This window comes from Balearica regulorum, chromosome 8 (assembly GCF_011004875.1).
Source record: "Balearica regulorum gibbericeps isolate bBalReg1 chromosome 8, bBalReg1.pri, whole genome shotgun sequence".
NCBI classification, from domain to species: Eukaryota; Metazoa; Chordata; class Aves; order Gruiformes; family Gruidae; genus Balearica; species Balearica regulorum.
Window position 1 is genome coordinate 11,164,235 of NC_046191.1, and position 15,292 is coordinate 11,179,526.

A 15,292-nucleotide genomic window follows, 5' to 3' on the forward strand; every position below is an offset into this window, starting at 1 on the left:
TACTTCTCACCTTCTTCTAAAGGAAGGGGTAAGGTCCAGGATCAGAACATGGTTTGGAGACACAGTGAGCAGGCAGGCCTTGCAGCTAGCTATAGCCAGGTCAAAGTACTTACAAAGTACTTTGATCCTGGAAGAATCAGAGGGCACGGGGACAGTTTAACTGCCTGCCAGCAATAAAACAGGGAGGCAATATCTGGTTACTGTGACCTCAGAGATGGAGACGCATAGGTAAGCGTCTGAGAAGTCAGAAGTGCGTGCAAAGCAGCATGGGAAAGCAGCTGTGGGATTCTCAGAATATTTCTAAGCAGAGGCATGGTCATCCAGACATCACTGAAAGGTTACTTGCTCTGATATGCAAGGAACCCTAATTAATAATAATGTCAACAACTTTAAAAGCTTTACAGCAATCTGCTAGTAGCATCAGTGAAAGGTTTGAATTGCATGAGTAAATCCCTGTTTATGTTAGGTATACAGGCATATGCCTGAGGCAAACTGCCTTGTAAACAAGCGTAAAATTGGATCAGCAATATTTCTGAAATATTTACTAGCTTTCCTTCTGGAACGGTCAGGTGGTTGAAACATCACTTCCATGCTTTCATGTCACAGAAGTGGCCTGAAAGGAGATGAAGGATTAAAACTAAACAGTTTGGCAGGGTTTTGGCAAGGAATGCCAAAATAGACCCAAATTTTGTCTAGGGTATGACTGACAGGTAAGTAGGCACAGAGGGTAGTGTAAGTGATAGCTCCTTCTGTGTAGATGATTCAGTTTGATCGAGACCTTAAAGATAGGACCCTGTTGGCAGTCCATTCTTGCCACAGAAATACTGTTTGCCGGCAGTGCTTCAGAGGAGAGAACACAATTAGCCTTATGTATATTCCAAGTGATTAGCATTGTGTTCCATAATATATAAACTGGTATTTGATTTTATTTGTAATATTGGGTATTGTCCTGTTGAGAAGATGCCCTCCCACCTTCAGTTCTGGTTCTCCCTCCTTGCTTAAAGGGTAGATAGCAAGAGAGGAAGAGTCCCTGTGTTCCAACCTCTCCTTTGGTTTGATTAGGTGATTTGGTCTTCTATCAGATTTGCAGGAATACATCCTCCAACATCAGAACAGTATATGGAAATTCAAATAAAATTGCTGGTGTTACCTCACAGTGTTCCTTTAAGTGAAACAAAGCACAGCGCATATGGACAGATGCTAGAAAACAGAGCTATTCCCAAGCATGGGGAAAATGATTTTATAAAACAAACAAATGAAAAACCCCCAGACCTCACCACAAAACCTTGTTCAGTCTATCAGGACTGAAAAGACTCCAGGACTATCTTTCTGAAATGGAGGATGAAAAATTTTGTCTTTGCAAAAGCTACTCAGTTATCTCTGTATGTGGAGTTAGTACTGCGGATGGTCAGACCTTTGAGCAGCAGTTGCTAACCACTTCCTCTTGCAGATCAGACCTGGAAATCCAGGAAGCATGCAGGACATGGTGCTCCAAAACCTCACCCACCTTCTTTTCTAAGGTTTCCCTAGCTCAAGAAGAGCAGTTAGACACGGAAAAGGCAAAGAACAAGGAAGAAGTCCTATGATAGGTTCTACTTTTGCCTCAGAGTTGAGGCAAAAGGACTTGGAGTTTGGCATGAAACTGAGTGAATTATAGAAATGGGCAGGAAATTAAGAGGTAGCTAGCAGAATTCATGAGAAGGCAAATACTGTTTAAGACCAAACTCCATCTGAGTTCCCGCTTGCCTTCTACCTCTATTCATTCCCTGTTGGCAGACCTTGATGCTTCTGTGTTAGTGGAAAGCTAATTTCTGAGGAAGTTCCGTTGAGAGCATCTCTTTGCCTGTAGGAGTTAGGTTCCTTCAAATTCTTTCCTATTCCCAGCAAACCCCGTATTATTTCACCACAACACCCTAATTCTCCTTCCAGAGGAAGTGTGCTGATTTAGCTGCCTTGTATAGATTTAAAGCTTTTAAATTGTCCCTTTTTCTTAATTTAAATTTGCATTGTTGGAACAAATCTTCCTTTTTTAAGACTATGAAAGCATTTTTAGAAATTTTTTGTTCCTCAGCCAAAGCGTTACTGCTAATGAAACTAATGTATACATAAAATATTTTAAAAGTCTGTATATAGACATTGACCTGTCCAACTTAGCTTGTTCATTCAAATTGGCTGGTTATGCAAAAGCTGAATAAAATTAAAAATTAATGAAAGCACACAATAGACACAAGAAACAAGTAACAATAAACCTCATCAACTTAACACGCAATCATCCTGCTTAAAACCAATAAGCATGCCAAACAAGCAAGACAGGTTATGTGCAGACAGATTCTAGATTATCTTGTTATAATGCACTAAAGCTGTAGTTTGACCAGTTTTATTTTAAAGCCAGTGTTGCCACTGAAAGGACAAGTCGCATGCTTGTGAACTTGCTGTTGGTTTCTGCTCTCAGTGCTGGTTTCTACACCCTTCTCCACCTCCTTTCTCCGATCCTTCTTGTACTGGGATTACTGGATGACTGTGGGTGAGGCAGCTGAGGAGCTCGTGTGCATGGGCAGAGGGGGAAGCAGGAGAAAAAAGCACCTGTGGGCTATTTTTCTGCTCATTCAACCCCTCGATGGTGTTTACAACACTTAACTGTGATCTTTCCAGTGCTACCCTATACTTCAAGGGGAAGGGAACAGGCAATTTGGAAGCCTTAAGCGGGCCACACATCTGAAACATTCCTGTGCTGAATCATGGTGCTTCGTGTCTGGGTATGTTTAGCTAAAACATTCCCCTTGTTCTTGCAGCGTGCAGATAAAACTTGAAAATGGGTATCACTTGCTTCCTCAGACCTACCAGTGAGCCTCACCTCCAAAAAACATACCTACCTTTCTTTTTGCATCTGCTTATCATGAGTTCAGCAGTTCTTTCTGTAACTCACATACCCCACAGCTAAAGAAGCCTTTTATTGGAAAAGATGAGCAGAGTCTCCTGGAATAAAAGGAGGCATGCTGCCATTGTTAAAATGTAGGTAGTTCGCATGTACCTACATCATAATGTAGATTTCTGTTTTAAATTAGAAAGCTGATAAGAATCCTAAATCCTTGCATCACAGACTTTTCTAAGCGAATCTCCATAAACATGAATGAATTTGCTGTGGTGGTAGTTCAGTGCTTTGAAAAGTACACGTTTTATGGTTTTGAGGTGCAGGTACTGATGTAGGAAGAAAATAATGGGAACACAATTCCCACGCATACTAATAGTATGCATGTGGGAATGCCTAACTGCAAGGAAATTTGAAGGACTGGCAAGCTTTACACTACTGTGACAACTCCTTTCTAATAGTAGCACACATCTACGTAACGTTGGTCTGTGTGCTCATGACAGATAGGCTAGTTTGAGAGTATCACGTTAGAAACAGCCACAATCATGCATTTCTGACTGGGAAAGGTGACTCTGAATGGTGTGCTGTTTCTGCACAGTTGCTAGAGAAATCCTCTTTTTCATGCTGACACTCTGCAGCCACTACTAACATCCTAGACTGGATGATACCATGTCCAGTAACCTCTCCGCTTTGCAGTAGCGGTTGATATGAATGCTTTCTGTCCACTGAATGTATAATCTGGTTCGTGGTCTTGGTTCAGAAGTAAACATTGAATACCTCTGAAATCTGCCCTGTAGCTGTAACCAGCCAGTCCTCTCGTAACACATTGTGTGGAATGATGACACCAACCACTGTAGTGGGGAAAGAAGAGGGATATGGGTGGAATGAAGGTGAGTTTCATAGGTCTTGGAATAGGAAACTTTGTCTCCCAGAACAAGTGACTTCCTTCATTTGTACTACGAAGCTGACTTTTTTTTTTATCAACTTCTCAAGCTTTCTGTCATCACCAGTTGCCAGAGAAGGGCAAAATATCTTTTCACATTTGGATAGTATGCTTATAGAAAGTCATGTGTGTGATAAAGACTACAGAAATCAGAGTATTGATCAAGTCATTTGTCATGAAGGATCTCCAAGTTGTACGACAACATTACAGGTTTTTCAGTCTTGCATTTCATATCCTTACCATTTTTTGCTTGTTATCCTATAGGTAAGGCACAGAACTTCAGACCAGGTAATGGCTTTGAAGATGAACACGCTGAACAGCAACAGAGCAAACATGCTGAAAGAGGTTCAACTTATGAATAGACTCTCACATCCAAACATCTTAAGGTATAGTAGCTTTTTTTCTGAATTGTATAGATAGGTTGTCTTTAGTAGAGCTTTCCTATTTCCAATTTTTAATTTTTTGTTTTATTATAGCTGTATCTGTTCTGAATGTGTTAGGATCAGCTTCTAATTTAATGGAAGAAGGGGACGAGGAAGAAAAGACTTGAGCAAATTGAAAATCCACATGATTTTGGTATCTGGAGTTTACCAGTAATGAGCAACTTATTTCAGAGAAAAACAAGTTTTCACATTATACATTTTTGATGAATCAGTAAAATTATATGAAAAGTGAAATTTGGTTTCTCTTTGTGAATTTAAATTATTGCAAATTTTACACCATTCAAGTAATCGATGGTTATTAATCTTGCAGATTAACAGCGCAAAGTGCCATAGCTTCCTTGTATTTTTAGGTCTATTTTCTAGTTTTTAGCATTTTCTTATTGTAGTACTGCAAGGTGGGATAAGAGTGACTGAAGAAAAGAAGCTAGACTTGAACTAATCTGATTTATCTGCTCTTGAAAGGAAAAAGGTAGTTCTTGTTTTGCAATAGGTTACTGGATGCAAATCCAAAAATGTTTCAATATGTATTTGTTATTCCTTGAACCTTTTCAGTCTTTGTTACTCTTGTATGATGATATGACAAGCAATTACCATAATTAGCTGAAGCCATAATATTAAGAAGTTTATAGGTGTGATGACAGTGTACCAAATAACTGGTTCTCTTAAACTGCTGAGGCACAGCTGGGATCCATTTTGATAGTCTCAGGCAGTGTAGCTCTTTTTGAAAAGTTTTTGAGACACAGTGAACTTTAAGTAACTTAATTTCATCTTTTTCACTGGACTGTTAAGTAGTACAGACATAGTACTGATTCCTAAAATCCTTTACAATCAACTTTTCTGATCCTTGAAATCCAGTCTTCATCAACTGGTGTGTAACAATATTATCTTGTTCGTTTACCTCAGTATTTATGAGGAGACATATCAGAAGCATTTGGACTATCTGTAGGGAGCATTCCATTAATTCATGCCTATTTTCTATTTTTTTTTTCTTAAAACTCCAAAAACCTGTGCTTTTAGAGAATTTTTACTCATAGTAAACTGTATTGGTTTTATTACAGTATATTAATTCAAGTGTTGTAGTAATCTGTCCCTAATTAGAATTCTTAGTCTGTTTTCTGTGCTCCAAGGTGAGGTGAGTTCCCAGCAACTCCTCTGGCTCTTCTGTTTGTTTGGGGTTTTTAATCATGTCAGATATCTGGCTTTTTAGGTTTCAGGATCATTAATTGTTTCTTTTATCAATCCACCACTTCCTTTCCCTCGGAATCCTTAGATAAGTAGCATATGATCCTGAGGACTGATACAGATGCTTTTTTAGTAAGGTTTGTGGAAAGAATAACTTCATATGATTGGCATTGTCAGAATCCTGAAATCAGTACACTTCATCTGTTTCTTTATCAACTTTGCGTCGTTTGTAAATCTTATTTTTACAGACATCTAGCTTTACAACTCTGTTCAAAATAAAGTATTTAATTTGGGCTGGGGTGAGGGAAAGTAAGAAAGGGATAGTTTGACAGCCAAAAAGCATTCAGGTGCAGCTTAGTGTAACCCTGTGTCCCCTTGAATGGAGTTACACAGGTGTTGCTGAGAACAAAAGTTATTGTGCTCAGTTCTGAGTAATTGCTGAAATTGAAATGTCTTACAATGTCTAAGAGATCATGTCAATGATATACCAGTCCCCTCTGGCCTTAGAGCCTATGAATAATTTGAAGTCAGTGGTGTTGCACAGATGGTCCTGAAGAAAGAACAATAATATATTGATTTATGCATGAAGCAGAAAAGGAATTCCATTTGGTCTCCCAGTTATTACACAGGATTGATAGAGAAATATTTTTTCCTGTGTGCTCAGCTAAGCAGTTATGAGTGAATACATAAGAAATAAATTACTTAAACAGAAACAGTTTATCTTTGCATATTTTGTTTTGAAGAATAAACTGTACTTGCTTTATGAATTGTTTGATTTGAGGCTTCTTCAAAGGGAGTTAGTTCTCTGGTAAAAACTACTGCCTTTCTCTTATGTATTGGGTAAGTACCTTTGCTGCAGACAGCAAGGACGTTCCTACAGAAAATGCAAATGAGAAAACTGTGTTTAGTTTTAGTTCATTCTTTTATTGAATAATAATACATAGTAAAAATGATTATTTTTCTTTCCATAGCAGATAACTTGGTGGTTTTGTATGTTAGTTATTTGTAACTTTTATTTTTGGTTTAAAATCACCTTTTTCTAGTCTGTAGTGTTTCTAGTCCCTTTATAACTGGGAGAAGACTTTGCCCTTTTTAAATGTTACCTGCTTGTGTGTGTATATATACCTGTATATAGACATAGTGTTGTCAAGTAAGAGCAGCTGGAGTAGTATTGCTCAGAGGTCACTAAGAAAATGTTCTACGATGTGTTCCTGCTGAAACATTTTCTGGGATTATTTTTGGAAATTTTAAGCTTGTATTAGTATTTAAAGGGAATGATCCTCTTCCAAGAATTGCTACTGTATAATTTCTCTGTTTCAGGGACTGTGATCTACCTCAGTTTGCTGTTAAATGTCACTTTCTTCACTTAATTTCTGTCCTTTGAAGTTCCTCTATATTACCGAGTAAGCTGTTTTGTCACTAGCATCAAGTTTAATTATTTATTGATTAGTCACTGGATCTCCTCCACTTGCCTTGAAGGTGTACTCTGATTTTACATACTATATACATCTGAGTGTCTTCATCTTCTGTAAGCTCTAGGATTACTTAACTTATGCTGTAAACAAGTTACTTTCCTTAGTGCCGATCTGTTGCTTGCCAGTAAGGATACTAGCGGATTCTTAGGCTGAAATGTTGAGGACATGTGCAGTAGTTAACTGTAGCAGGTAGAGGGCTGTGAGGCACTCTGATATCAAATGGCTTGTAAAATTATGAAACTGGATAGATACTGGCTTTACGGCATCCAAAGTCTTCTCTCAACCTACTTCAATATGTGCAGTTCAGTCAGTTAATGTTTAGAAAGTGAATGTCAGATTCAGCAATGATGCATTTATTTTAGTATACTAAAGTCTTCCTTAATCTGGGTGTGGTTATGTTTTTGAACATCCTGATGCTTTAGTATTTATACTTTGTAATTGAATTAATGTTTTTGTCCTAGAACTCTTACCTGGTTTATATGACCTAAGTGATATGGAAGGGAGAAAAGATTCCTCTTCCTAGTGTATTTGATAGCCAAAAATCATTGTTATCCTTTGGATGAATAAAAAACCCATCCCTTTGCCAGTGCTCCAAAATACATAGCAACTTTTTACAAACTATGCATTCCAGTGTGCCCACAGTTAACTTCAAGATGTTATTGCAAAGATTCTTGTATTTTTGCCATTGATTGCACTGATGTGAATAATAAAAATTGCTGACTATTTGAAACTGCTTTTGCTTCTGTGCTGTCCATGTCAACTCATTTTCAGAGTTACAGATGTCTTTTGAGGTTTTTATCCTAGCCTGCAACCACCATTCTGGAGTGTGAGTTTGTTGGTACTTGCTGACTTTCTTCCGTTCCTTAGCACGGTAGAGATTACCTAGAGGTAGGCCTGTGCTCTTACCTTACTGATACTTTTGTACGACTATAGGAGATGGAGTTGTGTCACTGTTTCAGTTTCCCTGCTTCTAATACTTGGTAAAATATCAGTCTGGTTATCTAGGCTTTAAAAATAACTTGTGTTGCTTGGCATGGAGTGAAATGCTAACTTTAAATCCCCACTCATTTCAGTATTTCTGTGCTTAAATTCTGCTCTTGCCCAGCTGTGTTGATCCATCTTGATGAGAAGACTGATGTAAGTGAAGAGCTTAGTTTTCATTTACCAAGTCTCCAGTAAGTATACCATCCCCATGGTACCATCACAAAGATTCTAGTGGTCAAAGATACACATATATAAAAAATATATTTAAAAATCCAAAATTCTAATAAACTTTCCATCAAGAAAATGAGAAACTGCCCTCTATTAAAGGGATTATTTTAGCAAAAATGGAACCTCTTTGTCAGTCTGTTAAGGGTATTTTGGAATAGAAGACTGCAGCTCTTGCACTACATTGACACGATGGTAAGAAGTAAGGAGATTTAGAGGTGTTTTTTTCTCCCTCCCTCTTGCTTCATGTTTCAATTAGCAGATGCAATTCTAGATGCAGTCTAGATTTTTAACTGTAATGTAGAAATTTTTGTTCAGTCACTGTCTGGTGATCATAAGAAACTATGTATGAAAGATCTGGGGGTTTTGTGGCTTTTTGTTCAGTTGGTTTTGTTTTGTTTTATTTTGCCTTTCCCCCCCCCCCCCCCCCCCCAGCTTAGGGGCATTTTAGGAATGGATAGGGCAAAAGCAGACTAATGGTGTTTATGGAGTCCTCTGCTCTGTTTCTGCCACCAACCGCATCTCATATAAACTCCTCTCTCTGCCTCACTCCTGTATGTAAACTAAACATGGAGGACTAAAATGCTTTTCTACCTCTTCTCCTTGCTGTGGGTGTGGGATGTGCTGGCTTTATCCCATCTTCCCTCAAAACAGATGGTAAGAGCAGGAGTGGAAAAGTGAGCTGGGGTTCTGGTTTACACCATGTGACATTTACTATGGCCACTTTTATACAGGTTGGCTGACAGGTGGTAAGACTGTAATTACTGGAGTTAGGGAAACCAGAGATTTGGAGCATTTCTTCACTTCCTTACTAGCTTGTGTCCCATTTAAAGTCAATGCCGTTCAAGGCTTGGGTTAGATCTGGTACCAGGGTTATGAAAGGTCTGGTGTATGCTTGTAAATATTTTTCGCTGCTTTGCTGCTTCTGTAAATGCTGATGTGCTGCCATAGTCATGAGTTTTCACTCAAATCAAAGTAAGGAAACAGGGTTGGAAAGGACTCAAGAAATCTCTCTCATTGTGCCCTAGGCTGGGAGTCTTAGGGCTGCATCCTGAGAGAACTGATACCTTTTCATTCTGGTAATGTCTTACAGATGTGTTTTTCTCATTTTCACAAATGAAGTGGTGTGCTAACATAGATTCTCCATCTCTTGTGCTGTCTCTTAAATTAGTGTATCTTCAATTTCAAGATAGAATTTGAGTGTTTAATATCACTACTGTTTGTATGAAAAAGTACTTTTTAAAAAAATTTGATCTGTACCTTGGGGACTTAATGTAAAACATTCTGTACACAGAAAGCCTTAGCTTGTGTCTTAAATGCTGTCACGGGAGTGCTTGGAGATATTGCTGCGTGTTTGGGAGTGAGCGTGCTGGCAGACTGACTCATTGACTAAACCCTCCTTCTTGCGTGCGCGCGCACATACACCAATAAGCAAACAGCATGCATATTACATGAGCTTCTTTCAAGGAGAATTTTATTTCATCTCCTTTCAGACAAGTCTAGCGCCCTGGGAACACAACACCTTTTTTTTGTGTGTGTGCAATTTTCTCCTGTCAAATCTTGCTTTTTGTGAAATTACTTGTGATTGACTTTGTTACAATAGGCAGAAGGATGGCTTTTGTCTTATAATATCCTCTGTCCTGTATTGAACAGTGCTTTAACAGAGAAGAAAAATACTTCTACTTCTCTCTGTGTTAATGTGGTTATCAAAAAGGAGTATTATAGAAATGCTGTGCACAAGACAGCAGAAGAGAGGCTGTAGGTGTTGTATATGATATGTTTCAGAAAGGATAGATTAAATGCCTTACCTCCTGTGTCTGGAATCAAAATGCAAGTGTAGAAAACTTAAAATACATTTTAAATCTAGCATGGTGCCTAAAACATTAAGAAGGATCTTAATGCAGACTTAATATTCTTACTCACTCTCTTCTGTCTCCGACAGTCAATACAATGAAGTAAGTATGTGTCTTTTGACCTTGTTTCTCTCCTATATGAGCTCAGTAACACAGAGACTTTTGCATTGGTGCATTTGGTTTGTTTCTTATGTTTAATGTTATCATCAAACTGCTGAATTTTATCATACAAGTAGTAGATTTCAGAAGGCATCAAATTATTTTGTTGGACTGTAGCTGCCCCAGATTTATCCACAGAGCAGGAACATGTCCCAGTGAAGTTCTTTTAATGGGAAGCATGTGTTCAATGTCTAGATGTCCACAGTGGCTGTATAATCTGGATATTAGTTTTCCTTGATTTATCAAGGAGGCAAAAGATTGCAGGCTGAGGCTACAGGTCTTGGTCTCCCTCTTCCTGTCTAGAATTTTCTCCCTTGCAGTCAGACTGAACTGAAAGCAGTTTGAGTAAATGATGTAATGGACTCAGAAATATGCAGAGTACCTTCTCTTGGTCTTGTCTAGGAGGGCAGGTATTCCAGATTGATAAACCTGGTTTATGGAAAGAGACTTCCACCATCTGAACATCGCTGACATTTGTTAGAAAGCATTCTGTGGTGGAAACATGCTGCGCTGTATTTAGTAGGGTGGACTCAAATAGCGTCTTTCATATATACAGCTTCTGGGGAAATTTTTTCCAACCACTAGTTGGGATTTTGGAAGTGCTTCAGCTTTCCTGATAAGGCCAGACACACTCTCTTCAAGATTAACTTCCTTAAGTCTGCAAACTGTCTCTTGTTTTTTGGATGACTGGCTCATTGAAGCTTCTTCAACTAGAAACGCTTATAGGAAGTGTAACCTTTGGCTGACAAGATATTCTGCTGAAGTTTTCACCTACAAGCACATTTTGGCTCTGGAGACAGTGCGTCTAGCCAACAGGAATAATCTCAGCTGTCCTGGACCAGCATGTCAGCTTCCTATCCACAGAACTTGGAATCTCATCTGGGGCGATCTCAGAAATTGAAATCTTATGTTAAGTCTTGCTTGGTAATTGTATTTCCTGGTAGCAGCTGCATGTATTATCTTTTAGTGAAAATGCTTCCCAACAGTGTTTTGTAGCAATACTTGGCTTAACCAAGAGGCTTATTATTGCTTGATACAGCAGCTAAGAAGAGGTTTTCCAGGAATTTGGATCACTAGGGGTCTATTCTATCAATCTGTTTTCCAGAGTCTGAAAACTGAGATTCTTGACACAAAGTTTAAATGGTTTCAGTATGTTGCTTGTAAACTCATTAATTCTGTCTCTATCAGTGTATCTGATTTCTCTTTTCCTGGGTAATAACTTCTAAATATGTGGGGTTTATAAATGTATCTTTATGTCCAGCTTTTTACCATGAGATCATGATATTGAGCTCTGTTTTTAATTTCTGATTTAAAGTTAGAAATGTATGTCTGTTTCCCAATAGAAACCCTAAATATTTAAGAATTTTTGAACTCTTGCTCTTGGTAACTTGAGCCAGTGTGTCTTTTCTGCCTTAAATGTAGGTTCACAAAGGTAATGAATATGTTTCCATTGAGACTTCTCTTGACCAAAACAGGTTGGCAGAAAAAGTTAAGTTCTACCAGTCTTTGGGTGACAGCGATGTTTTTCCTGTTCGGTAAAGATGAGACAAGAAATTTAATTTTGCCAAAATTTTTATAAATTCTTAATTGCATTCATATTTTAAAAACAAGTCACATACAATGAATTCCTAATTTGAAAGTAATGTATTACACCTTTACAAAGAAGAGATGATACATAGATGAAAACATTATTATTTTTATTACTTAGTCTCAGTTTTTGTTGAATGAAAATACTGCAGTACTGGGTTAACCTTGTGTCATTAGCATGTTTCATATAAGAAAAAATAATACTTTCAAAAGTTGTCTAATAGCAGAACTGATTTCTTGGGTGTTTTTTCCATTTCTGCTTGTGAATAAGGCTATTAACACCATGCTTGATGGCTCTGGAGACTTTGAGAATGCATTAAGGAAGAAATAGATTTCTGCTCTGGAGGAGTCTGGATTTCTTAGTCTGAGGAAGCTTGATTTGTCAACTGGTTTACAAAATTGTTCATATGCAATTGCTGTATGAAGTGAAATTCAGAAACAGCAATGTTTTGAATAGATGGTGTGTCTAAAAGAACCCTTCTTCCCTTTTCCCCTGAATACCTGGTCATGCCCTATTGCTCTCATTAAACAAGAGGAATTGGATTTTCACTGTCACAATTTGCATATTTAATTCAGGGAATATTATTTGAGGTGAGAGCAGGCTATAGACATTGAAGTACAAGTCCTGCTTCTTCTTTGGTTATAAAAACAGATTTCCACAGCTCAGCTTATGCAAAGGACCTTACCTATATTATTTTTCTTTGGCTGCTTGTAATTTACCAGTCAGCTGTTAGACAAGAGAACAGTGAGGATCATTCATTTCTTCAAAAGCAGCTTAGCTGAACTAGTGCTACATGTGTCTTGCATCATTTTGTTTTTAAATTCGGAAGTGTTTGAGTATGTAAAAGGTCCTTTTCCTTCAAGTTGTTCTCCACAGGATTCCCCTGTCGCATTTAATGAAATCATGCATTTTTACTCCTTGCTTGCAAAGTGGAAATTTCTGAACATTGTGGAAATGATAGACAATGTGGTTTTGCTTGTCGAGACCAAAATCTAAATGCTAAAATGGAAAATTAGTTAATCTAAAACTAACCAATACTTAACTGTGCAAGGAGGGCTCTAAAGTGCGTACAACTTAGGTTTTACTGAACTTTCTCATGGGAGATGTTTACTGTTAATATTAATTTGCATTTTGTCACTTAAGTTCAGCTTGGTGGTAAAAATGAACTTTCATTTGTTCCTTGTATGTTAAATGTATAGCACATTCTTCATGCTTTCCAGAAAAAACAAGGGTGACAGTCATTACTATTAACAGCAGGAGTCTGAACCTTGTGCGTGTAGGTAACTTTTGTGGAATGTGTGTATACTGGATACTATTGAAACTTGCTTCGATCCAAGTGTTGGAAATAGCAGGTTGGGGAGGGGAAGTATGCTGCACGTATGTGCCCTCATATTCCTGAGTGGTTAGGAATAGGATAGGACGAAACATCTTTATGCTTAAGCAGCAAAATGCAAAGGGAAGTAATTTTCTATTTATGCAGACCAACAGTGGATTACTTGGCTTAAACTTCCTTAAAACAGAAGTCTGAGACTGTTCCTTTCTGCATAAATCATTATATGCTGCCCTTTGCTTATAGTGAAATTAGTGACTTTCCATCTTGAGTTTCAGCTGTCTCCTGTGCTCTCTTGGAACTGCTAATTCAAATTATATTGTAGTGTAGACACATGATTTTGTTTTGTACTGAGACTTTTAAATAATCACTGTTGAGGTATGCAGTATCTGTGAGGCTGAATTTTTTCTTTTTCTTTTTCCTTCTTTCTTGGCATAGCAAGTATTTCTTATTATCTTAGTTTCTCTAAAGAAAAATAAAAAGAGGGGGGGGAAAAAAGCCCAAACCACTTTTCTTTTCTTGTTTCTTGTAGGTTTATGGGTGTCTGTGTGCATCAAGGACAGCTGCACGCACTTACTGAGGTAAGACTATTTCCTGATATACATACTCAATATGACACAGTTCTTAGGCGAGATTCTGCAACTGCCGTTCACCATGAGTGGTAGTTTCTCTTATGTTGACTAGTGAGTTAAGCACATGCTATTTGCTGTGTAGTGGAATCAGGCCTCAGAACAGTACTTTGCTCATAGCCCTTGTATGTCTTTCACATCAGAAGTGCTTATTAGGATGAAAAAAAATCACAGTAGGAACATAAAATTTCACTGATAATATTCAACATGAGAGATGTGGATTACTGTTGAGCTGCTCCTAAATATTATTTGTTTCAGTGACATTGCATTGTATTTAAGTCTTATTTATGCTCCAGTTGTGTGTATGTTTCACAGGTGAATCAAGGACATTTCAGCTGGGTGATATTAGTGCGTTCAGTCCCTACTACTTTCTTATTTGGAATAACATCAACATTACAGCTTAATCTGGGTCCCATAAAAAGGAATTATTCCATTGCCCATATACCCTAGCCAAGATCTAGGTATCAAATGAGAAATTGACGTTTCCGTTCATGTGAGTCTTCCCACCAGGTTTTACTGGATTGTATGTTTAATCTGCTTGTAAACTGCTCAGGAAAAACAAGAAGGGAGTATTCCCTTGTTAGGAGTAGTGTTGCCTGTTTTGAGACAAAATCAATAAAATGTTTTTTCTGCTGGTTTAGTTTGAGTACAGATTGAGGGGAAGCTCATGTTTTGTAAAGTTAATGTTTCTTATTTACTTCTATTTTGTAGGAACTGCTCAAATAAAAGATTAACCCTTTCCCACCCCCAAAGACAAGTATGTTAGTAATTAAAACAGGTTCCTGGTATGCTTGCCAAGAACTACTGTAAAATGAGAAGATTGGATAGCTGTATGCCAATTATTAGGATACTTGTGGCTGTCATTTTCTGTAACTTTCATATGCAATTCTGAGACAAAGGTGCACATATGTGGGCAATGCATTTCTTTACCTTCTGGGATGACAATTCTAGTTCTAGCTACTATTAGAGTGATGCACACTAGTTCACAGTGGCCATATGTGTAGCGTAAGAGCAAAAATAAGGACACTTTCAGAAGTTTCAAGATACAGGACATGTGAGGGCTCCTTTGATATGAGAGGGACAGTTTATTTGATTTTTCCTTTTATTTTTTTCTTCTTTTTTCCTGTGCTCAGAAGAGGAAACATTTCTAAGATTTAGCATTAGATGGCTGATCAAATCCTTCAGGCAGGCTTTGCTAACATTATTACCAATTTCTTTTGGACCTCTGATCAGTTAAAACAGGGACATTTCAGGTCCTTCCACTTATTAAACATGTCCTAGGATACACAGAGCTTCATAACACTTCGTTGTACTAAATCTTGGCAGATCTTCCTCAGTGTGGGTTTTTTGTTTGTTTGTTTCCCCCCTTCATCCCAGTTGCTTGCCATTTACATGTCCCTCCCCACCCAGAAAGCCAAGAAAATGAAACCAGCACAGATGCTTCCTCATGGAGAGCTAACTTTGTAGCTGCTTGCTTTGTTCAGCTATTTTTGAGTTCTTGGCAAGCAAATAAATCTGAGAGAGACTTCAAAGAATAACTTTTTATAGTTATAATTCAGAATAATAGAAGAGATTCCTGAAACATCTTGAGACCAAAGAGGAAAAGTTTCAG

At 37.9% G+C, this 15,292-nt stretch overlaps 1 protein-coding gene across 1 annotated transcript in view; it reads left to right on the plus strand.

Moving 5' to 3' along the window:
* TESK2 (testis associated actin remodelling kinase 2) overlaps positions 1-15,292 on the plus strand; it is an 84,268-nt gene that overhangs the window by 23,969 nt on the left and 45,007 nt on the right. The window contains exons 3-4 of the mRNA XM_075759536.1: positions 4,077-4,198; positions 13,584-13,632. Coding sequence (XP_075615651.1) covers positions 4,077-4,198; positions 13,584-13,632 — 171 coding nt within the window. The remainder of the gene's footprint in view (positions 1-4,076; positions 4,199-13,583; positions 13,633-15,292) is intronic.